At 36.5% G+C, this 24,817-nt stretch overlaps 4 protein-coding genes across 4 annotated transcripts; 3 read left to right on the top strand and 1 right to left on the bottom strand.

The window, feature by feature from the left end:
* Positions 1-203: 203 nt before the first annotated feature.
* LOC148177434 (fatty acid synthase-like) lies at positions 204-7,713 on the top strand. The gene is made up of 17 exons (XM_088033338.1): positions 204-825; positions 877-1,080; positions 1,129-2,088; positions 2,134-2,544; positions 2,591-2,820; positions 2,865-3,213; positions 3,254-3,505; positions 3,552-4,530; positions 4,582-4,712; positions 4,757-4,913; positions 4,959-5,605; positions 5,652-5,807; positions 5,853-6,258; positions 6,305-6,660; positions 6,707-7,004; positions 7,053-7,304; positions 7,354-7,713. Exons 1-17 carry the CDS (start codon positions 365-367, stop codon positions 7,711-7,713), a joined length of 6,609 nt encoding a protein of 2,202 aa, XP_087889464.1. The 5' UTR covers positions 204-364.
* A 1,834-nt stretch (positions 7,714-9,547) lies between these two features.
* LOC148177435 (pfs47 receptor-like) lies at positions 9,548-10,363 on the top strand. The gene is made up of 6 exons (XM_088033339.1): positions 9,548-9,594; positions 9,662-9,668; positions 9,706-9,723; positions 9,757-9,981; positions 10,033-10,309; positions 10,356-10,363. The coding sequence occupies exons 1-6, from the start codon at positions 9,548-9,550 to the stop codon at positions 10,361-10,363; spliced, it is 582 nt and encodes a 193-aa protein (XP_087889465.1).
* Positions 10,325-21,792, bottom strand: LOC148177436 (uncharacterized). Its single transcript, XM_088031858.1, has 2 exons — positions 21,737-21,792; positions 10,325-19,625 (listed from the first exon to the last, which is right to left on the bottom strand). The coding sequence occupies exon 2, from the start codon at positions 19,622-19,624 to the stop codon at positions 10,364-10,366; it is 9,261 nt and encodes a 3,086-aa protein (XP_087887984.1). The 5' UTR covers position 19,625; positions 21,737-21,792; the 3' UTR covers positions 10,325-10,363.
* Positions 21,793-21,956: 164 nt separating this feature from the next.
* Positions 21,957-23,231, top strand: LOC148177437 (uncharacterized). The gene has a single exon (XM_088033340.1). It carries the CDS (start codon positions 22,167-22,169, stop codon positions 23,229-23,231), a length of 1,065 nt encoding a protein of 354 aa, XP_087889466.1. The 5' UTR covers positions 21,957-22,166.
* The last annotated feature ends 1,586 nt before the right edge of the window (positions 23,232-24,817 follow it).

Here is a 24,817-nt window from a genome sequence, read left to right on the forward strand (position 1 = left end):
TTTTCTTTGTAATGAGATTTTTTCACATTTTTTTAATAATATGCAACTTAAAACTGCTCTCTTTCTTATCATATTATTATTTTTTTCTTTTTTTTTGTTTCTGTTTTACTGTTCAAATTTATAACGTTGTTTTTCACTTCCAGTTTTTTCTATTTTTTTATAATCTAGTTGCTTTTTTTTCGACTGTTTTTCCTGTTCGCCTTTATTTTTATTTATTAAACGACACTGTATATTTGTCACATATGTTTTCAAACGTGTTTTTTTATTTAGCATTTTAAAAACATGTACTTCCTTTATTTTAATTTATTTAAATTTTCATACTATTTAATCACTCTCCGAGGAAGTACAATTTTAATGTAAGAAAATGTGTTCTACTAATTGTATGAACGACCTCAGTTACCAATATGGACATTGCTTGTCCCGTTGTTCACCCGATGAGGAAGTGGTCATCTCAGGAATGTCAGGACGTCTTCCAGAATCCAACAACATTACCGAGTTCTTGGATCACCTCTTCAAAAAAGAGGACATGATAACTGATGATGATAGACGATGGAAATTGGACGATCCAGAAATTCCAAAAAGATTTGGAAAAATCTACGATATTGACATGTACGATCCAGGATTTTTCGGGATGCATTATCGCGAAGCTGATAATATGCATCCTGTGATGCGAATTTTCATGGAAGTGGCTATTGAAGCAATTATGGATGCTGGAATTAATCCGAAGGAGTTGGAAGGAACAAAAACTGGAGTGTTTGTGTGCAATAGTGTATCTAGTGTTGAAAAAGTGTCTGGTACTAAACCACAAAATCTTGCAAAAGTGGGGTAAGAAACTGGATTTGCTCTCAGATGAGATATTATTTCTGTAATTTATAGAAAGTTCAAATGTTTTATGGCAAACAGATTGAGTTACTATTTAAAACTGAAAGGTCCATCCTTGAGTGTGGACACTGCTTGTAACAGCTCCTTGATTGCGATAGAGTCTGCTTTCAAAGCAATAAGAAGTGGTCAATGTGACAATGCTATAGTTGGTACTGGAAGTTTACTTCTGTACCCTGCTTCAACACGTCAGTTCTTCCGGTAGCTTTTGCACAAGTTAAAAATCTATATTAATAAAATTTCTTTTAGCTTAGGAGTACTGGCTAGTGATGGCTTTTGCAAACCATTTGATCAAAATGCTAATGGCTACGTGAGAGGTGAAGCCGTCAGTTGTGTTTTCCTCGAAAAACACAAAAATTGTAGACGCATCTACACGAAAATTATCCACACCAAAAGCAGTTGCGATGGTTACAAAGAACAAGGAATATTATTTCCATCGTCTGAAGTTCAAAAAAACTTGATTACGGAGGTTTACAATGAAAGTGGAGTGTCTCCTTCTGAGTTAAGTTACTTTGAGGCCCATGGTACAGCTACGTTAATTGGTGATCCTCAAGAAGCTGAAGCAATTGATACGGCAGTAGCGCAAAAAAGAAACAAACCGCTTCTTGTGGGAACTGTTAAATCAAGCGTCGGTCATTCGGAACTATCATCTGGACTTACTTCTCTTATCAAAGTCTTGATCGCGATGGACAGAGGATACATACCTCCTACTCTTAATTTCAAAAATGCGAAAAAAGGAATTAAAGGATTTGACGAAGGAAGACTGAAAGTGGTTGTCGAGTTGACTAAACTCAGAGATGAAGATGCTGTTATGGGAATTAACAACTTTGGATTTGGTGGTAGCAACGCGCATAGCATACTAAAAAGACATCATAAATCCAAAATCGATGATGGAGTTCCCAAGGATGATCTCCCAAGGTTGGTTTGTGTAAGTGGCCGTTCTGAAGAAGCGGTGGTGAAACTTTTAAATGGTACCAAAATGGACGCCGAGTACATTGGACTTCTACACGAAATCTTCAAGATTAATGTCTCTGGGCATCTCTACCGAGGATATACTGTAATTTCTAAAAACGGAATTATGAAGAGATCTTCAAAGTTTTTCTCGACGCAGTCACCATTCTATCTTTTTTTCGGTCAGTTTACCAACAATTTTAGGGTTTTAGGGTCGTACCTATCAGAGTTCCCAATTTTTAAAGATACAATTCGGAGGTGAGTACTAGATTTTTACCACAAGGTACTAACACTGTTTTAAAGAATTGATAAACTTTTGGGAAGAAACAACGCGTTGACTTTTGGCGACTCCTTGAAGAATCGAGCTGAGAGTCAGTACGACCTCTTCAGTTCTCTTTGTGTCCAGATCGCGATCGTTGAGATTTTCAAACATTTAAAGGTATCTCCAACAGCTGTTTACGCGGACTCTTATTCTAAGCTCGTGGCTGCTTTCCACTACGACATCATCAACTTGGAGAAAGCTGTTGCTTTAGCTGCTAAAAGTGCGGAACTTGATTTCAACTCTAACTTTAACTTTTCTTTTGATAACAAAATTTTGGACGCAAGTTTATCTCAAGGTTCTATAATTCTCAACGTTTCAGACTCTGTTTTAAACGGCAAAGACTTGTTGATGGTCGATGGTGGTACCGTGAGGTTCCTTGACATCTTGGGAAGGTACCCGCATCTTAAAATCATTTCGAAAATACACTTTAGATTACAGATTGTATGAAAACGGATACACCCCTCAACTTCAAAAATTGTATCCAAAAGTTGAGTACCCGGTAAGTCGTGGTACTCCGATGGTATCGCCTTTGATACAATGGAACCACAACAAGAGTTGGTACACTTATAAATCTGACGAAGTCGAGATCAGTAATTTCCAGCAGCATGAGTTTAGTGTTTCGTACATGAATGACGAAAACAAATTTATTTCTGGACACGTTATAGATGGTACGTTTTGGAAAAACTAAACGTCTAAAAACGAAAACTTTCAGGCCGAAACCTTTTTCCAGCGACCGAGTACCTACGTTTAGTATGGGAGACTCTTGCAAAAAATCGTCACTTAATGATTACAGATCTTCAAGTTGTCTTCACTAATTGCAAGTTTCTAAGACCGGTGACGATGCCAAAGAGTGATCCTGTCCGTTTTTTGGTGACAATTCAGAAAGGAAGTGGTTACTTTGAAATCGTGGAAAAGAATTCGCTGGTTGTTAATGGGTTTGTTCATCTGAAGACAGAAGAGTGCGATCTGAAGCCAATTCCTTTCAATCAAGACGATCCAAGAGAAGTGTTGGAACAAGACGAGGTCTACAGAGAATTATACTTGCGTGGTTACAATTACAGGTGATCTAATCTACAAAGATTGTTTCTTACTGTCTTGTAGTGATTTGTTCAAAGGCATACAAAAGTGCAGTGGGGATGGTTCTGTTGGTTTGGTCAAGTGGAAAAACAATTGGGGCGCCTTCATGGACAACATGTTACAAATGCTCATTCTGCAGACCGATTCAAGATTACTCTACGTCCCTGTTGTTATAAAAAAAATAAGTGTTAATCCGAAGAAACACTTAAAGGTGGTTGAACAATTAGAAAAATCGGTCATCCCGGTCTATGTCTACAAAGAAGCCAACATCATCAAGTAATTTTTTCTAGACAAATTAACTTGACTCTATATCTGCTTCTAGATCTGGAGGAATCGAAATACGTGGACTCCAAGCCAAATCAATTTCAAAGAAAAAACCACGACTTGAACCAGTTTTAGAAAAACATGTCTTCATCCCTAATTTTTCAACTCTAAACCTTCGCGACGCTGTCAGAGTTAACACACAAATTATTCTTGAAAATACATTCGGAAATCATTTTAAGGCCGTCGAAATCATCGATAAATTCTCACAACATGACAATTTGCTTTTACATTTAGTTTGTGAGGCACTTGATGACATTCCCTTGGTGGTTCCAGACCTCACTATCTCTTCTAAATCAGAAATCAATGAGTTTCCTGGCGTTAAAGTCGACGACGTTATTCTAACAGGCGACAGCAACATACTTTTGCTTATTGGTACCAAACTCTTACAACGTCCCAACTTGAAAGACATTATGTTTTCTTTGAGTACCAATGGGTTCGTTCTGTCACGCGAAGATGCAGGGTTTGTACCAAATAGTACCAACGATATCGAAATTGTAACTGCTTACACAACTGATAAGGAGAAACTGATTTTGTTTCGGCAAAGTCAACGAGTTTCAAGTACCACAAAGTTTGTTGAAGTGACTTCAAGTAACTTTAAGTGGTTATCGGAAGTAAATAGTGCCCTCAAGAGTGAAGAGTCTGTGGTTGTCTTCTCTAAGAATGTTCAACCTGAAGGTACTTTGGGTTTGGTCAACTGTCTCAGACGCGAACAAAATGGAAGTAAAGTAAAGTGTTTTTTTATCATGGACGAAAATTTAGAAATTGGAAACGAATTAAGAAGCAACTTGGCGATCAATGTGAACAAGAATGGAAGCTGGGGGACGTACCGCCATTTGCGTCTTGACGCAAAGCCGGAAGTTCAATGCGAACATTCTTTCGCTAATGTTACCAACAGAGGGGATATTTCAAGTTTTAAATGGTTTGAAGGAGAGTTAAATGACACCACACCGCTACCAAAAGGAAAAGTTTTGGTCTCAGTATGTAGCCCACCCAAAAGACGCAGTCAAATCACTTAATCACTATTTTAGACCTATTATTCTGCTGTTAACTTCAGAGACATTATGGTTGCTTCAGGTCGTGTTTCAGTAGAGGTTTGCACCAACACTCGCTTTGACCAGGAGTGTCCCATTGGTCTTGAATTCTCAGGAAGGGATCAAAGGTAACAATTACCAAAATATCTTCGAAATTAAGATAATCTTCCAGCGGTCGTCGCGTGACTGGAATGATCGCAAACAAAACTTTTTCTTCATACGTCGTGGCTGATTCTGCTGGTGTGTGGACAGTTCCAGATTGGTGGAGTCTGGAAGAAGCAGCCACAGTCCCCGCTGTGTATTCAACAGTACTCTATTCTCTTTTTATGGTAAACTCAAGAGTTAAATGACGTTTATTTTACCACGGAATTTAGGTAGGTCAGCTTAAACGAGGATCTTCAATTCTCATCCACTCGGCCACTGGTGGTATTGGTCTTGCTACTTTGAACGTCTGTCTTCATTATAATTGCGACATTTACGTCACTGTTGGTACTCAAGAAAAGCGCGAGTATCTCAAGACGAACTATCCCCAAATTTTGGACAGTCATATTGGTAACTCGAGGGACACTTCTTTTGAAGAAATAATCAAAACAGAAACAGAAGGTCGAGGTGTTGACTTTGTATTAAACTCTCTTGCTGACGAGAAGTTGAAGGCGTCGGTAAGGTGTTTGACGAGAGGCGGATGTTTTCTAGAAATCGGCAAATTCGATTTGGCCAATGAAACATTTCTTAATCTTCTTTTAATGGAGAGAGGAGCGAGCTACCATGGAAACATGTTGGATAAAGTTATTGATAATAACAAAGAGAAGAAGCGTGAACTGTACAAGCTAATGACTGAAGGAATTAAAAAAGGTTTCGTAAAACCTTTGCCACGAGTGGTTTTCTCAAGAGAAGAAATTGAAGCTTCGTTTAGATATATGATGACAGGTAAACACATTGGGAAAGTTTTAGTCAAGATCAGAGACGAGGAAAAAGAAAATATTATTGCCCCCAAGAAGATGAAATTCAATGCTAGACCAAGGTGAGCACCAATTTTGTACTACCGAAAATGATTGCAACATTTGAAGATTTAATTGTGACGTCCGTTTGTCGTATATCATTATTGGTGGTCTCGGAGGAATTGGTTTGGAGCTCGCTGACTGGTTAGTTTTAAGAGGCGCCAAAAAACTCGTTCTAGTTTCAAGAAGTGGCGTTCAAAATGGGTACCAAAACCAAAGAATCAGGTAAAATCTTTGACGACCGCACCGACAACTAACTCAATTTTCCAGACTTTGGAAATCGTACGGTGTTGATGTGAGAGTCTCAACCAAAGACGTTACAACAAAAGTCGGCTGTTCAGACTTATTGAAAAAAGCCGCAGATTTAGGACCTGTGGACGCCGTCTTCAATTTGGCGGTCATTCTTAAAGACAATCTTGTCGAAGATCAAACGTCCGAGTCTTTTATGTTGTCGTTCGCACCAAAAGCTCGAGTCGCTTTATTTTTAGACGAACTGACAAGAGAACTTTGCCCTCAACTCCGGCATTTTGTTATGTTCTCATCAGTGTCTTGTGGTCGCGGTAATGCAGGTCAAACCAACTATGGAATGGCAAATTCCGTCATGGAAAGAGTGTGCGAAAAGCGCAAAGCTAGTGGTCTTCCAGCTGTGGCAATCCAATGGGGGGCAATAGGAGATGTAGATATTCTACTTTTATCGTCATTTCTTTAAGGTTTTTCCTCAGGTCGGTTTGGTTGCTAAAATGCAAAAAGAAAACAAAGAGTTGGTTATCGGTGGTACTCTCCAACAGAAAATCTCAAGTTGTCTAGAAGTGTTGGATAGTTTCTTAACCCAAGACAACCCCGTAGTCTCTAGCATGGTCGTAGCAGAAAAAAACAGTAAAATTGGTGGTGTTATAAGTGCAACTGAAGCTGTAGCTAACGTTCTGGGAATTAAAGACCTGAAGACAATTAGTCCACATACAACTTTAGCGGAATTAGGAATGGACTCCATGATGGGGACTGAAATCGTACAACTGCTAGAAATTTCTTTCGAGATTTATGTGACTCCAAAGGAAATTCGAAGCTTAACATTTGCAAGGTATTAACTGAAGCAAAACTTTATATTTTAGTTTTATTTCTTTCAGATTGACCGAAATTGAAGGCGATAAAACCCACAAAAACGAAGTAGTCACTGCGCCCAAATCAAAAGAGAACATTTTCGTGTACAATATTCCCGATTTTAGCACAAGCGCTCTTCCTATTATTGAACTTAACAATAACAAGTGTGAGAGCATTGCGTTTTTGCTTCCGGGACTTGATGGTGTTTTCACGCATCTAGAAACATTAAACAAGTTAAATGTTCGTCTTTTGGGAATACAGTACAATTGTGTTGACTTTGGAGAATCGAAGACAGTTCAAGAGCTTGTTACCAATATTTTACCGGTGGAGTACCGTACATTTCGTAATAATTAGACTAAACGCAAATTGCAGCACGTTGAAAAAAGAATCTCTAAAAGTGTTGGTTTTGTTTTTATCGGCTACTCTTTTGGCTCCATCGTCACTCTAGAATTAGCTGCCCGTTTTGAGAAGAAAGGTTTTGTTGGAAAAATCATTCTCATTGATGGTTCTCCCACATATCTGGCTACTGCGGCAAAAGTCCACCATCCTATTCCACCAGACGAAGACTTTGACAGTGCCATAATTCAAAATATTCTATCTTTGTGGTTACCCATTGAACGCAAAGTATGTTTTTGGTCTTGTTCTAAATCGAAACATTAATATTTTCTTCCAGGACATGTTCCTTAAGTGTTCCAGTTTTATAGAGAAAGTAGATCTTGCAATATCACTAATATCAAAACACTTAAGAGAAAAAAAAATTGAGAGAAAAGCTGCTGTAGCTTTGTATCATCGTTTTAAGGCACTAATTAATTACAGTTTTGAACACGAGAGGGTTAAATCAAACGTATTTTTGATCAAAGCAGAATCTCCTTTGGTCGATGATGGTCATAATTACCAGTTATCAAAACTGTGTGAAAAATCCATTACCGTTACCACCATTAGAGGAAACCATTTGACGATGTTACATCAAGAAGAAATTATTAAAAGTGTAGACAAGCTGCTTGCGCAATTATTACCAAATCGCACAAAATAAATCGTATAATATACAGAGTGATCAATTGAATTGTTTATCTAGTTGGCTAGCATCTTGCAAACGTGTGTCTGAAGTTGACGTTTAAACGTCAAATAATTGAAAGATGTTGGGAAATGGCAGATATCAAGAAATACGTTCACAGAACTCACTAGATAAAAAGTGACGTGTTGATCGCCGTATAACAAAAACAATATTTATTTTCTTTTTTCAAAATCCTCATTGTTATCCCGACTTAAGTTTTTTCTGCGTTTTGGAAAAATTTTTTGGTCTTGTGGATTTGTTTTTAATTTTTATTTATTATTGATGCTCTATCTGTTTTATTGTAAATTTTAAAGACGTCAAAAATTGTAAATTTTGTTACTACAATGTAACAGAAACGCAATTTGCCATGATTACTATTGTTAACATGCTTATTAATCGTGCCGAATTACAAACTTCTAGAGCAAGGGACCCTTTTTCAAAATTTATATTAAAAGCTCCACCTTTTTCTCATAGCAAAATGACGAATGTGATTGAAATCCGATTAACGCCAAAAAAAATTCGTGCGATTGGCTGGCATTCTCTTTATCAAAGAAGTTTTTATAATAAAAAACGCACCTGAGCAACCAATTCGAACAAAATTTATCAATTTCATTCATTAATTAGATGTCCAAAACTGTTGTTTCGATTTCTTAGCGAATTAAATCATGCATAAAAAGTGTCATTTTTAAAAATTTCTAAAATTTAAGCCTTCTGCTTTATGACTCTGAAATAAAAATAGTGACTTTTCCAATTTCGCAATGGGAGCTCTAAAATTACAAAATTTTTATAATTAAAGATTTATTTTATTATCTTACATTTTGAATGTCAAAAACTTATTCAAAACCACCGAAACCACAACTGTCAATTTTATCTGTAGCTAACTTCAACCCGTACTAAAATGACGGCGCTAACTTCAGCCCATGACTAAAGCGCCACTTTAGTCACGCTGACGCGATGTATTTAAAATGGCACTTAGCATCACTAAGATGGCGACTTAAAACGACATTTTAAATACTGCCGTAGAAAAAAAAAGTCGTTCCGCATTATTCTGGGAAAAAATACTAGGAAATGAAAACTTACCTCGTTTTTTTGCAATGTTTCCATGACCTCACTGATATGTAGAGTACGAATACTTTCAGATGTACACACCAATAAAGATGCGCAGAAGGCGAAATATAGTCCGGACGAGTTCATGTTTGAAATGGGGGTGAAGTGGCATGGTCATTGGCGTGCATTCGAAATCGGCCATTTTTCTGTTTGTTTGTTAGTCGTCGTGTCGTTGTGCTTTTGTTTTCTTGATTTGTTTGTTGTGTTTATACTCTGTGTTTTAAATCGCTTTTTAAAATCAGTTCTTTTCAGAGCTACACCTTTCGTTTGTTGTATATTAGGGTCAGTATTTCTAAACATTTCATTTTGAAAAAAAATTTGACAAATTTTGATTATAGAGCTAGAACAAGATGCCGAATTCCGACCAAAAAATTGGTGTGAAAGGCAAAGTGCTGCACAGTCAAGCACGCGAATTGATAGCCAGAGTCATGAAGTTCATGAAAGAAGAAGCAGAAAATGGCTCAGTCACTATTCCTCTTGCCAATTACAAAGCTCGTGTATTAGCAGCTACTGGAATTAGCGACCGAAGTTATCGTTCTATCCAAAAAGAAACTGCAAATATATCTGCTGGAACTTCTACTGCGTTTACCTCACCCAGAAAAAATATTGTTCGGAGCAAACCCAAGAGCGAATTACACGAAGGAGAACTTGCAGTTATACGGACCATAATCCATGATTACACAACCACTGAAAAACAACTTCTACAATGAACCTAAAGATTAAAATCTATAAATATCATAAGAAAAACCCATCGTTTGCTAATTTATTTATAAGTCCCCCAGACTAAGCGAACTATCTAGTCGGAAGACACCATTTCCAGTGCAATGGTACTTTTTACACTTTTTTTCACTCTTTTCACCATAGGGCGTTGTGAAGATCTCAGTAAGTTGTTAGATCATAACAATATTCGTGAAGACTAGAAGAATAAGAATTTCAGGTTATTATTGGCGAGAGTACCATGGTACTTCTCCTTCCGATGCCTTCGTCGCTGGTACTAACAGAAACGGTAACAAACTCTATGTGGGCCAAGTGTACGAGCACTATAGTGTCGGTGGATTAATCCCAGTCCAAATAAACGAAAATGCCACAACTGTTTACGCGTTAAGTGCAGGACCTCACCCTCACACCAAATATATTAAAGTACTGTTCTGTTTTTTTTTTAAATTCCGCTTAACTTCTTGTTTCTAGTAGATTCTCTGTGGTGACCAAGACCGTTTCAAATGGATTCCATCAAGTGATCGTACCGTTGCAAACGATGTAAGAGGGAAAAAGATTGTGTTTGGTGGCTACAATGTCAAATGGGGAGACTTTATGGTTGCAAGGGTGGAAGTTAATGGTGAACATCGTATTGGAAAAATGCTTCTTGTGTCTTGGCAAGGAACACCGCGCGTGGCTTATTATTCTAGAAATGGTCATGAAGTAACATCATCCACTTACGAATTTTTGGTATATGAAGAACCAGAGACTGGTATACACCCAAGAATAAACTTTTATTGAAATAAAATACAAACAAGCAATCTAATTAATTATCAAAACTCTTTACAATATCCTTATACGCTTTAACTAGTCGATTATATCTATACTCAAGTTCTTGGTCTTCTGGGTCGCTCTTCGGGTCCAACTCAAGAACCACCTTCCTGTATTGCAGTTTGATGTCACTCAAAGACGCATCCATCGGCAACTCCAACATTTCATACGCTTCTTTCGTACAGTTTAACGCTTCTGCCGCTTCCATAAATTTCTTTGCTATTTTTTCCGGAAGATAAAGTAGTCCAAAATCTACCAATTGTTGGACATTCAACAATTTTAAAACATCTTGTTTCGAGCTTAGGGCAGTTAAAATCCATGACACTATTTGGTTATCAAGCAACTGCTGAAGGTCAACCGAAGAGAAAAATTTATCAAAGTCTAAGTCCTTCTTCATTTCCGTGACAACATTTTTCACAACTGGAAGTACGTCTTCGGCTTTTGGAACCATCTTGTCCACAGTGGTACCAAAGTTGGGGGTTAAAATCAAACACAGCTCCTTATTTGAGTTAAGTTTTTCACTTAACAGTTCTTCGCTCAAAGAAAGATGTACCAAATTTTGACTTAATAGAGGCACGATGACTTTTTCCACCAAGTTTGGAGCTTCCAAAACCAAAACCTTTTTTAAATCCTCACAGGTGATCTGTTGACACACAGATTGCAAGAACGTTGCGGTAACCTCTTCTACCACCGTTGAAGAAAGCTCATCCATTAAAGAAATCGCATCGTCTAAAGGAGTTCCAAGTTTTGAACACAACCAATCGTGTATATTTTCGTCGTCCTCAATAAAATTGTCAACAGTTTTGTCAACTTGTGCCAAAATCTCCTCTTTGAGAAGTGGTGAGATTGTCTTTATTACCACGTTATCTAAATTGCTCACTTGTTTAAGAATGAGCTGAGAAACTGTTTTGGGAAGCTGCTTGATAAGGTCTATCATCAAAACTTGACCAACTGTCTTCACCAGTTCTGTTTTCTTCTCAATAGCGGGCAACTTTTTCTGAAATTCTTCAGATGAGAATAGCTGAAGAAGAGATGAAGATACTTTTGATGTAACGTCTTCAGATACGATGTTCACGGCCGGTTTGGTGGTACCAAATTCAGATCCCAGGATGACGCGCAAGTTGTCGTTTGAAAGCAATTTAGTGGCAGACCGTGGAAATTGTTTAAACAGCTCTTGGTTCAAAATAGGTACTATTTTGTTTACATCTGCTTTGTCGAGGGGTGTTCCAAGTTGGGAGTGGTAAATTTTCTGTACTGCTTCGTTAGCAAGAACTAGAGAGGTACTTTTGTTACTTTCTTCTCTTAATAAAGAAGCGAGAGCTTCAATCTCGTTGCACCCTCGAAGTTGGACACAAAAGACTCTCTTCAATTCAGAAGGGAAGTTTATGACCCACTCTGACAACTCTTTGTTGATTTTTTCTTGCATTGCTTTGTCAACGTTCGAAGTCGTACCAAGGTTAGTCAAAATTCCTTTGGTTACAACCGAAAGAACCTCATTTAGAGTGGGCATCATCATCTCAGCCAAAGACGTCAGTTGAGTTTCTAACAAATTCAGTAAATTTTCGTTAGACACAACTTGAGAGACCAAATTCGGTAATTGGTCTTCAAGTTCTGATTTCAAAAGAGCTACAATTTTTGTTATGGCGATGTTGTCAACAGGGATACTTAGATGAGAATTTACCATTTCTTCCACTTGTTTATTTTCGGCCAGTATGGTCAATAATCCAAGAACTTGCGACGATTCTTCTATCAAAGGAGGTGACAATGCTTGTAGTACTTCTTTAACGTGGTACTCTCTTTGGATCTGTCTCAAATCTGTGGAGTACCTTAAACGATAACTTGACCTGGACATCTCCACAGCAATTTTCTTGTTCAAAATCGGAAGAAGAGCTTTTAGTACCGCTTGTACCTCAAACACAGACATGTCAAGATCAGAACTTAAAAATTCTTCTATGGAGTCATCTGTAGTTAGGTGAAGCAACAAGCTCTGAATCTGAGAAGACAACTTCGTGGTTACAATTGGTGTAGCAACCTCCATCAATGGCTTGATAGTACTCAAAGAAAAACCAGAAAGCAATTTTTCATTTTTTGCACATTCTAAAGCTGCTTTGGTCACTTCTTCAGAGATGATTGGAGCTTTTTCTTCAAGTTGAGAAACAAACTTGGAAACGTGTTCAATGATAAAAGGAGTCACAAGTTCGATCACATTCCGGGCCTTGCACAGATCGCCTTGCTTGCCTAAGGTTGCTATTAGATCAGTCCGAGCCGCAACATGTGAAGATTTTTTGGAGATTTCTTCCCCGAGCAACGGAAGGACGGTCTTCAACACTGGTTCGATTTTTTCTACAGTAGTACCCAATTGAGTACTCAATAGAGTTTTTAAACTTTCATTGGAAATCAAGAGAGAAACTTGCGAAGACAGTTCTTTGGTGTACAGTGGTACCACAATTTGTACCATAGGCTTGATGTCGGTCAAAGTTGTCATAAGTGGGGCTACCATTGGGTTTGACGTCACTGCTTGAACAACTTTTATGGAGACTTCTTGGGTTAAAACTGGTAACAATTTTTTTAGGACTTCTTTGACTTGACTCGGGCTAATTTGTAGTTGCGAACTTAAAGTTTTTTCTAAATTTTCCTGGTCAATGGAGCTTGAAATTATCGTTTGAAGTTCTGCATCCAGATCGGGAGCTATTGCCTCTAGAATAGGTTTAATTTTCTTGACCATAGAAGTAGTATCTTTATTAACAATTTCAAAAAACTTCTCTTCAGCACATTCAGGAACTGGCACCGAGAGTTTTCTTTTTGTTGCTTTTTTTATAATAGTCACAGCTTCCATTTCTTGGTGATCTTCATGAAGAGCGGACTCTGAAGCAAAATTCTCTACTTCTTCATCTTGGTAGAAAGGTAGGATATTATCCAAAACACTCTCAAAACGTTCCTTCAAGAGCTTGTTCACTTCATCGTTGTTCTTTAGCTCGGAGAATAGCTTTGACGTCTGATTGACAAACTCTTCTTGCAGAACTGGAGAAATCTTTCTTCCAAAGTCTTGGAGAGACTCTTTATCAAAGCTAATAGCCGTGAGATGTTCGAGTTTGATCTTCTTTCCAACGTCGACGAGATCTTTGCTTCCTTTCACTATTGCGCACAAATAAGAAGACACTACCTCAGAAATGATTGATGAAACCTCTTTAATTATTTTTTCGGTGTTATTGTTACAGTCTCCACCAGCCAGATTTGCGCCTAGGAATGAAATAAACTTCTGTTTGCACTGGTCAAAATCAACCGATTTTCTAACAATGGTGTAAGATCCTAGAAGGACTTTACTGATGTCGCTCTTGGAATCTTCAAAAAGTTTAGTTCCGATTGATTCAACTAAGTTCAAGATCTCGTTACCACTAACAAACTGTTGAACAGAAGAATTGATGGTCTTAACTGGAGTTGTTTGAATCTTTAGTACCACGTTGACATTTTCTGAAAGATCATGTTGGAGCTCCTCTTTGAATCCTTCAACAGTTTTTCTGATAAACTCATCAATGAAAGGTTGATATACTTCTTCTTCGATCAATGATTTTCCAAATTGTGTTAAATTTTCCTTGTTGAAGACAGTGGAGACAAAACTTTTCGTATTCAACATTTTTCTGATGTCTCGTTTGGATAAGTTGTCCATTGTCTTTTTGAAAGTGACACCATTTTGACCAATACTGCCCAATAAGTTAAATATTTTGTCAGCGAGTTTTGTTGTGATGTTGTCAATCATTTTATCAACGTTGTTTTGACTGGTACCCCCAGGAAGCTTTTCTTCTAAGAACGAAGTAAAATTGGCGCACAAACTGACTACATCCACAGAATCCATGATTATGTTTGAAGTAGCCAGAAGAAGATCAGCGACGTCGTGTTTGACAGCTTTACAGACTCTGGTTTCGACATCTCGGGCTATTGTCAACACCCTATTGCCTTCCAAAAAGGTATCAATAGAGTCATCGATGTCCTCTTCGGGAGTCTTCTGTAGTTTCATCGACACCTCCACGTTATTTCGAAGAGCTTTGGCAAGTTCCTCTTGGAAGAGTTTCTTGATCTGCTTTATAGCATCTTTCAGAAGTCTCTGTATCAAAAGAGGTGCCACTTTTTTTGCAATTTTTTTCGCCGCATTTTTTACTTTTTCTCCGGTTATCTTATGTTTCTTGCCTGGTGTCTTAATGGCATGTTTTCCAGAAGCTAAATCCTTTATTTTTCTCAGACCAATTTTGGCATACTTTTTTCCTTCATTGATTGAGTCAGAACACAAAACAAACATCTTCTCGGCGATATCTGAGCTCACATTTTCAACCACTTCATCCATGTTGTTCTCAGCGGTACCACCAGGAAGGTGATTTTCCAAGTACGACGTGCAGCAAGTGCAAAGACGCGCAAGTTCTGTCATATTCTTCATAATACTTGTACCAGAAGTAAGAATGTCAATAGCCGCATTGTCGAAGGCTCCCACAACTTCTTTTCCAATTGCAAAAGCGAGGTCAACGATTTCGTTGGTTTGCAAGAAGTTCTCAACAGTTTCGTTGACTTGATCCGTGGGGGTAGTTCGGAGTTTTTCCATCACTTTGGGGTTGCTTTGAATGGAAGACTTGAGGCGGTTTTTGAAGAGATTGATGAGTTCTTCAGTTAGACCTTTGATGATTTGCTCAGTAATTGGTTTAATGACGAGTTCTTCTACGAGCGATTTTCCGATTCGTTTTCCATTTTCTTTGGCGAAGGTTCCTGTCATTTTTAGTGCGATTTGTGATTTGCTCAAGTTCTGCAGTTTGTTGAGCTCGTTAAGTTTTTTGATTCCTCCAAGTTTCTCAAACATTTCTGCATTTCCCGCTTTTTGTAAATTTTTCATTTCTTTGACTTGTTGAGCAGCATTTAGTTTGTTGAATTTGGCTACGGCCAAAAGTTTTTCCAGCTTGTTGCCAATTTTGTCGACAACATTGGCAAGTTTTCCGCATAAGGTTTTCAAGTATTTGCATTTTCGCAACCATGTTGACAATTTTCGGCAGAAGCTAACAGCTTTGGTCAAGAGTTTCACCGATTGAGTGACGGCACCAAGGCCGAAAGTTAGAAGACTCATTCCATAAGAAACAAACTTTCCTTTCATGTAGTCTTTGGCGTCGAACTCCGCTCCTCCTTGAGTCAAAATTTCCATGACTATGTCAATAATGCCTTCAGAGATGAGAGTCCCTGCAATGCTGCTCATTAAGGGAAAAATCGGAAAAAATGCTAAACCGACGCACAGCGCTGCAATGCCTCCTATGATTTGTCCTTGGGCTATATGAATGAGTACATCTGGAACGTCGTGGACTTCTTTAAGAGCGTACAGAGCGTCCATTCCTATGGAGTGCAATTCTGTGATTTCACAGTCGGTCAAATTCTTCAATTCTGATCCACCGCCGTTAAGTTTGTTGAAGTAGTCTAAGCTTGTTGGTGTTTTACCATTGAGGTCCACTCCATCAAACTCTTTTACTTCTGTCAACAGATGGTTGATATTTTCGCGGTGAGCCATCAAGAAGAACCTCCGAGACATCATGTGCTTTAGTAGAATATTCTCGTCTTCACTGGGTATCATAATCCGGGCAAAATCCTCCATAGGTTCTTGTTCTTTAGTTTCATCGAAATACGTCTTGAAGAGGTCGAGTTCTTTGTCAATTGCTTTACCCGCAGCTTCTAGATGACGCTGCGCATTTTCTTTATAACGGTTGTCTTTGTCAACGGAAATAAAAAAGATATTTGCAACTGCTTTCTTAAACCTCTCCCGCAGTTGATGTCCGTTTTGGATGGCGAGCTCGAAGAGTTTCACGTGGAGTCCGGCTAAGAGTTCTTGGTTTTCGGTACCACCCATTTCAAGTGTATGTTGCAAGACCACCGAAGCTTTTTCTCGATCTTCAACCTCTAGGTAATAATCGCCAAGCATCACTCCGTAGAATGGATTGTGACTAATAACTCCATTGAGGATTTTCTTGGTGATATCATCGTTTTTAAAGTTGTGGAAAGCTTGGGAAGGAGAAGAATTGTTGATGTTTGGAACCTTGAAGTTGTTTTTCTCTAACCAAAACGCCCAATACTCCTTAAGATCCTGTAGGACATAACTGAAACTTTCTTTGCCGATATGCTTATTCTTCAGGAATTTGTACAACTGCGAAAACTCCTTGAAGAGTTCGTCTTTGAAGTCGAGTTCTTTGACCAAAACATCGTTGATTTGCTTCAATCGGTCGCGTTCTAGAAGATCTCTCTTCTTTTTGATCTGTACGAAGTCAGGTTGTGATTCTTTTAGTTCCAGTTCTTCCACTTCACTCTGACGGATGATGAGTTGAGCTGTGCCGTTATTACCTTGACGTGATGTTCTCCCAAAAGCTTGTCCTTCGACACGGAGATTACAAGGAAGAAACCCAACGCACACGTGAAGACCGCCTTTTTCTTCTAGGGTTTTTTCGGTACGGAAGTTGGTACCACGCCCCGCGATGTTGGTGGCAAGAATGATGTCTCCAATATTCACTTTCTTATTGGTTTCTTTAGCATTTTCTTCGTGGGCGAAAGTTCGGATTCTAACATCATCGTCTTTAAGAAGGTCAAGCTTGCGTTTGATGGTGAGAAGGTCGTGCTCGGTTTCCAAGATGACCAAAACTGCTCTCTGTTGGTCCACCATGCAGAGCGCTTCCAATGTCAATTGTGTTGACCATGAATCGTCTGGAACGACAATGCCAGGGAGTTCCGCAAATTTCTTTGTTTTGTAGGTTGGTATCTTTGCGTAGGTGATGGTGTAGATGCTGGAGAGGAGTTCCTGCTCGGCGCGAGAACCCAAAGTACCAGTCAGGCCGCAGATATTTTTGTGTAAGTAGTTTTTGATGTAGCCAATGTTAGAAATGAAGCTGCTGGTCAAACTTTCGAAAGTTAGATAGATGTTGTGCTTGAGCTGCACGAATTGATGGAGACCATTGGACCAGATGGTGTTCTTCATAGTGACTCCGGTGTTTAGGTAGTCCACAGGAGCGATGACTCTTTCTCCACTATCATTTGTTAAAATCCGGTACTGTTGGTGTTCGTGGCAGTGGTACTTGGCATAGAGAGCGTTCTTCAACCAAATATCTAACTTGGTCTTAACGTAGTCTTTTAAGTGAGCTGGTACCAGTGGTATGTTGGTAGGATCAGCAGCTTTGATTTTCTCTTTTATGATCTTTCTCTCGTTGTCAATGCGATCTTTGATAAACTTTGAGTACTCTTCTCTTGCTTCGTCTCCTTGGTACTTGCTAAGAATTTCTTTAACTTTGTCTTGACCTTCTTGAGCAAAACTCTCTTCAGCTTTGTACAGTTCTTGCCAGATTTTGATGTAGATATATCTTAAGCACTCCATTCCAGGGTACGGCGCCGCCAACTTCGCAATATGACCTCCATTATCCACCAACATGCTGTCAACTTCATCAAGAATGACTTGACCAAACCGCCGGTTTCTTCTTATATTGAAACCTTCGAAAGTATCCTTGAGATAATCAAACTGAAAATTGCTGATGGTACCATACAATACATCAGCTAAGTATCCAATCTTGGAGTCTGAAGGGTTGTTTGTCGAGACCGTTAGCCCAAAAACTGAGTAAAATGTTTTGGTTTCTTTCACTCCATCCACTGCTAAAAGAGGGTTGCTGGTAATGACGTCCACGGTAAATCCCTGAAGAACTCTGATGACAGCAAGAAGAGAGACGATAACAGTTTTGCCTTCTCCAGTCTTGATTTGACAGAGACGCCCTTGGTTGGTTTGACCATGGAAGAATACGAGGACGGCCAGAATTTGGGTGTCTCGAAGACGATGACTTCCTGATAGTAAGTTGAGGGCTCTGTCCATCACCGCTAGAGCTTCGCAGACATCATCATCGGTGGTACCTAAGTGATCTTTCATTTTTTTTGCCCAATCATTAACACCACTAATATCGGTGTTCTTCCACTTGTCGTACTTTTCCTTGACAATGTGGTACTTTTCTTCAATTTTTCGAAGATCTTCTGCTGAGTCCCCAGCGGGTGAAGAATCGTCTTCATCCATCCCAAGAATCATTTCCTTCAAGAGTTGTTTCAACGGTGTGCAGTCGTCATATCGTAGAGACTGCTGATCTGGAATGTTTTTCATGATTTCATTAATATCTTCAGATGTTAAATTTTCGGTTTCATCCGTTTTTTGCATTGAAAATTTGTACTTGTACAACTCATCAAGTTTCTTGTAGTCTATCTTCAAAATGGCACTGACTTGTTTTACAGCAGCTGACATCTCTTTATCATTCTTCAAATCATCAAAGACTTGAAAAATATCAGACAGCTTCTTCATTTCGCCCGGAAATTTTGTCTCAATATCGAGTTGATAGCCCACGATGTGTTCATCCTTCGTGTTTGAATTTAATTTGTAGTCTCCTTTCATCTTTTTAATGTCTTCTTCTTTCATGTGTTGTTCTCTTGCTTTTTTTATGCGATCAGCGTCCATGTGTTCTTCATCTTTTTCCAGTTCTTCCTTTAGAATTATTTGGTAGTCTAGTACTCCACGACCCAAATCTAAAGGAAGCTTATCAATGAAGTTCTTCAAAGCTCCCACATATTCTTCGTTTTCGCTGATTTCAGTCGCTAAAGAAACTACTTTCTCAAACTTCCCCGTCTTCAAATCTTTCGCTTTGGCAAACTCGATAGAGTCAAACTTTGATAACTCACTTTTCTTGTTTAAGAACTCGAGCAAAATGTCTAAGTTTCTCAAAGTCAGAGGTCCATAACACTTTGTGTCGTCCACTTTCTGATCATTCTTAGACTGCGCGATAAATTTACATTTTGGAAATTTCGCTTGCAGTTTCTTCTGAAGTGCCGCGCTGACTAAATCTCCACACGGATCTTTAAACAAAATGACATTTCTTTTTTCGTCTTCGTCATGAATAACACAAATTAGAATCCACTGGTATTTTTCTTTGGCAAAAACAACGAAAATTGGTTTGCCTGGCTTAACAGTCACATTTTGGAAACTGTCTTCGAATTCTATGATGTTGTCAACTAGAACAAACTGTTCGTCGTAATCGTGCTTGTATTTTTCAAAAAGTGGTTTGACATTTTTTTCGAAATCTTTTTTGTCGTATGGGTTACCGGCGAGGAATTTGGTGATGGTTCCTTCGTCGGTTTCGATGGTAGTTGGTTGGTTCTTTGGAACCAACTCTGTGATTTTGTTACGTTCATTCTCACGGTTCTTTGCTTCGCTGCGTTTCATTCTGATAAAAAAAATAATTTGACAATAATTACGAAATCAAATAGTAAGAAAAATTGTTGGAAGATTTCGGAAATTAACTAATAAAATTACATATTTTTTTATTTGACTTTTTATGAGTTTAGCGTCAGTAAAAATAAGTAAATACTGTCAATTTCAGCGGTAAATTTGCTAGATGTATGAACTGACAACTGCTGAAAAATTAATATAAAAAAACAAAAAAAAAACAGTAAAATGGACAGTCCCATTTACAAAAAAAAATTATTTGACTTTTTTGACTTTGAAATTGTAAAAAATGAAATATGCAAAAGTAAATTAGTAACTTACTGTCAATTTTGCCGATCAATTTGTAGCAAGTATTTACGAAATGACAAATTTTGAAAATTTAAAAGAAAATTACGGCAAACAAAAATTTTTTGTATGACTTTTTATGACTTTGAAATTTACAGTCTTATTTACAGTTTCTTTTCACTTAACATTCTATGACTTTGGCGATCGTCAAGACTAAAATATAGGGAGACGAAAATAAGTAAAAACTGTCAATTTTAGGGGTAAATTTGCCGTATTTACATTAATAGAAAAATTACAGATAACAATAAATTGACGTTTCCATTTACAAAAAAAAATATTTGACTTTTTATCATTTTAAAATTGCAAAAAATAAAATATGTAAAAAAAATTAGTAAAAACTTCTAATTTTGACTATCAATCTGCATTGACGAACTGACGAAAATTAAAAGAAAAGTTTTGGCAAACAGCAAATTGGCAGTCTTATTTACAATTTAAATATTTGATTTTCTAAGTCTTTGGCTTCGTCTAAATTATATCAGCAGATAAAAATGATTAAATACTGTCAATTTGAACAGTAAATTTGTCGAATTTTTAGATTGATAAATATCGCATAGTTGATAGAAAAATTATGAAAAACAGCAAATTGGCAGAGTTATTTACAATTTGTCTTGCTTTGACATTTTATGACTTTGGCATTGTCTAGAATGATTTTAGCAGACAAAACTAAGTAAATACAGTCAATTTGTCGTATTTATTAACTAACAATTGCGAAAAAAAATAAAAGAAAAATTATAGACAACACCAATCGGCAGTCACATTTACAAAAATTTTGTTTAATTTTCTGTGAATTTAAAATTTCGAGAAATAAATTATACAAACAATAGTAAAAACTGTCAATTAACAAATAATAAATTAACAAATATTGAAAAATTTATGGAGAGTTACGACAAACGGCAAATTGCCAGTCTTCATCAAATCAGCAGATAAAATTGAATAAATACTGTCAATTTCAGCAGTAAATTTGCCAAATTTAGGAGTGACAAACATCGCAAAATTAAGAGAAAAGTTATGAAACACAGCAAATTGACATTCTCATTTACATTTTTTTTTTATTTGACATACTATTTGGCGTTGTTGGGAATAAAATTTTTAAGCAAAAACAAGTGTAAATACTGTAAATTTTAGCGATAAATTTGCCGGATTTATGATGTCGTGATAATTGCAAAAAAATTAATAGAAAAATTTAAAAAAACAGCAAATTTTGCAGTTTTATTTATAAAAAAAAAATTACTATGTCCATGACTTTAAAATCCCGAAAAATGAAATATTGAAAAGAAAGTTAGAAAAAACTGTTAATTTTAAAGATGAATTTACCGTATTTACAAACTGACAAAAATTGAAAAATTAAATTGAAATCTATTATTTGACATTTTATTACTTTGGCGTTAACAGTTGCGGACAAATTAACGAAAATATTACCAAACATTACCAGTCTCTTTAACCAAAAAAAAAAAAATATTTAACTTTAAAATTGCGAGAAATAAAATATACCAAAAAAAATAGTAAAAACTGACAATTTTGCCGATCAATTTGGCGTATTTACGAACTGAGAAATATTTAAAAATAAAAAGTACAGTAAGGCGAAATTTGAATTTCTATCCCGTTTTAAGAAATGAAATCAGTAGATAAAAATAAGGAAAAACTTTCAGTCAAAATACTCAATTGACATATTTTTCATTGATTGACACATTTTAAAAATTAAAAAATTAAATTATAAACCAAATGAAGAAAGCAAAATAAAGACAATAAAAAAAACGTTCTTACCTTACGAATTTAACTGATTCAGCTCAGAGGAAATAAAACGACTTTACACATTTAACGGCTTTATTTATTATTATAGATAAGATTATTTACCAATTTGTTTATCTTTGAGTTTTAAGAATGGTTTTTCCCATTTCTCATCCAACAATCTCCCCAATTTAAATAATATTTATACTTTTCCGCATTTATAACATTTTCTATATTTAGCTAAGAATCACAGGAAGTGGTGCTGTGACGTGTTCTTCTTCTTGTGATTTTTAAATCCAAATATAAACGACAATTTTGTGACAAGAGTGGACTCGATCATAATAAAACTGTGCGTAACAAAAGTGATCCTTATCAATCTCAATAGGTAAACATATCTAATCTAAAACAGTCACTTTGGTTTTACCAGTTTTTCCAACGCAAAGTCAGAAAAAAATCTGTCGAGAAAATGGGTGGTTGTTCAGCTAAACAAACTTATTTCGAACTTCACAACGAAACCAACCAAAACATCACCAACACGCAAATCCACAGTGTTTACGGCCCAGATTGGAAAGGTGCGCGCCCGGATTACAACCTCCATGGCCGTCAAATACCAGCGAAAAAATCCATTTCCGAAAGAGAAGACATCAAGGCTAAATCATCTAATTGTTCCTTCAACATAATCTTAACTTTTTCCGACGGCACCGTTGACGAGCTTCGAGTCCACCAGAGACTTGCAAGTGTTGAGTATCTAAGAAAATCGCACGATATTACTCACTACAGATCTGGTGAGGTCACTTTGGTTGTGAAAGTTAAGAACACTCTCCAACAGCTCAACAACGAGAAAGCTGAGCAAAAGAACAGAGAAGGCCAAGCGGCGATGAAGAATCAGCAGTACGAAACCGCCAGGAAGTTGTTCGATGAAGCTCTGAAGTTAGCTAGTAATGGTTCCACTGTAAATTCTATTAAGAAGAATAAAAGTGAAGCTTGTACCCAAATCGGGAAAAAGGACCTTCAAGAAGGTTTTACTCTTGAAGGACAAGACAAATCAGCTGAAGCAAAGAGTAAATTCGAAAGCGCTCAGAACATGTTTAAAGAAGCTCAAGGTCTGAACAACTCAAGTGCTCAGCAACAGAATTCGAAACGTGCTAATCTGAAGATTGAAGGGAACAATCTTTTCAACCAAGCCAACGATTTAGAAACGGCAGCTTTCACACTGTTTGAAGATGCTAAGAAGAACAATGACTACACCGCGGCGCAGAATAAGTACAAAGAAGCTCTGGCGAAGTACGAAGCAGCTGCAAGTAAATTTGAAGAAGGTGCGAAGTTAGACGCGAGTTTTGCAGACAGTGTTAAATTTACCAAAGAAGTTCTTGAAAATGTGAAGAAAGTGGTTGGTGAAATTGAACAAATCGAGTTGAAGACGAAGATAAGTGACGTACATGTTGATGAAGACAAACAGGAGGAAGAAACGAGTGAAATTATTACTAATACGAATTTCAAAGAACAAGTGGATGTAGCTACCGATATGTAAAATATTGCGTTTGGACTCCACCATAAATAAAATGAAATTATGTTATTTGATTTGTTTATATCTTCTCTTTTTTTTTACAAATTATCTCAGTTTACAACTTTCCATTCATACTTTCACCCCAACGACAATTTTATCTAGTAAGCGAATTTACAACCTCCATCTCAAAGAGGAACGCTAAGAACTTGACATACAGTAGAACTTCGATTATCCAGGTGCGGATTATTCGTGCTAGGATGTTCGTTCGATTATCCGTGCCTCGATTATACGTGAATTACAAAAAAAAACACAAATCAAAGGCCAACTGTTTTCTACTTTTGCTTCTAATGTAAGAAAACTTAAAATTTAAAATTTCACGTGTGCAGTTTAATGAGATTAATGCAAAAAGGAAAAACAAAATTAAGACTTAAAATTTTTGTCTTTGAATACCTTCTAGTGTTTGCAAACATTAATAAAAATGCTTGAAATAAATTCTTTTATAATAAAAACCTTTATAATTAAGGTAACTGAAAACTCAAGTGACAGAAAATTTTAGGACCAAAAAAGCAATAAATGAATGTGCCAGATTTTTTACTACAAAATAGTTACTTTTATGTAATATGTCTGATAAGAGTTGATTGTTTCAATTTCTTTCAATATTTAAAATCGTCATATTGTTAAGATGTTAACAAATTTTGTTCAAATTTTTATACAGGGTGATTTTTTTAAAACGGCAGGCGTTGTAGAATTTTTATTTATGAACCGATTTCAAAAATTTAAAAAACAAATTAAATGGTTTTTAATTTACTATAAACTGGTGATTTAAAATTTTTTCTAAATGTCTTAGTATCTTTTGGACGATACTCAACTTTCTTATTTTAAATTGGCACCCATATTTTTTTTTCATAATTTAGAAGATATTAATTTTCTTGATTCAGAAATGTGTAATATGTTCTACTTTTACAAAAAAATATTTAAAAAAAAAATCAAAAATGAAAAAATTTAGGCAATGAAAGTTAATAAAATCTAGGTGCATGGTGTCAATTGTGAAAAAAACGGGATGACGTTTCAACAGTATTTTAATTAAATTCGGTAGTTGTTTTTTCTGATTTGTAATTATTATTGTCTTTTGTTATTAATAATTTCAACAAAAATGCCGATCCTTTCTGTTATTTGCTGCTTTTTGACATTACAATAACGGCATTCTTTTATTTGACACCATGCAATAGATTTTATTAACTTTTATTGCTTATTTTTTTTTCAATTTTGATAATTTTTTAAAAAATATTTTTGGTAGAAGTAGAACATATTGCACATTTCTGAATCAAGAAAATTAATATCTTCTAAATTATGAAAAAAAAATATGGGTTCCAATTTAAAATAAGAAAGTTGAGTATCGCCCAAAAGATACTAAGACATTTAGAAATTTTTTAAAATCATCAGTTTATAGTAAATTAAAAACCATTTAATTTGCTTTTTAAATTTTTGAAATCGGTTCATAAATAAAAATTCTACAACGCCTGCCGGTTTAAAAAAATCACCCTGTATACAGTTTTTGAAATATACAACTAAAAATTAAACACGGTCTTTGGCAGTCTTAAGAACCGAAT

This window comes from Gnatocerus cornutus, chromosome 3 (assembly GCF_029298725.1).
Source record: "Gnatocerus cornutus isolate USDA-ARS CGAHR chromosome 3, icGnaCorn1.1, whole genome shotgun sequence".
NCBI classification, from domain to species: domain Eukaryota; kingdom Metazoa; phylum Arthropoda; class Insecta; order Coleoptera; family Tenebrionidae; genus Gnatocerus; species Gnatocerus cornutus.

Excerpts from the sequence above, each read along its gene's own strand:
- LOC148177435 (XM_088033339.1), top strand. The coding sequence starts at position 9,548 with ATGAACCTAAAGATTAAAATCTATAAATATCATAAGAAAAACCCATC. Across the intron at positions 9,982-10,032 it reads CTCACACCAAATATATTAAA|ATTCTCTGTGGTGACCAAGA; the intron begins GTACTGTTCTGT and ends TGTTTCTAGTAG.
- LOC148177436 (XM_088031858.1), bottom strand. The coding sequence starts at position 19,624 with ATGAAACGCAGCGAAGCAAAGAACCGTGAGAATGAACGTAACAAAATC.
- LOC148177434 (XM_088033338.1), top strand. The coding sequence starts at position 365 with ATGTGTTCTACTAATTGTATGAACGACCTCAGTTACCAATATGGACAT. Across the intron at positions 2,089-2,133 it reads TTTAAAGATACAATTCGGAG|AATTGATAAACTTTTGGGAA; the intron begins GTGAGTACTAGA and ends ACTGTTTTAAAG. Across the intron at positions 7,305-7,353 it reads GGTTACCCATTGAACGCAAA|GACATGTTCCTTAAGTGTTC; the intron begins GTATGTTTTTGG and ends ATTTTCTTCCAG.
- LOC148177437 (XM_088033340.1), top strand. The coding sequence starts at position 22,167 with ATGGGTGGTTGTTCAGCTAAACAAACTTATTTCGAACTTCACAACGAA.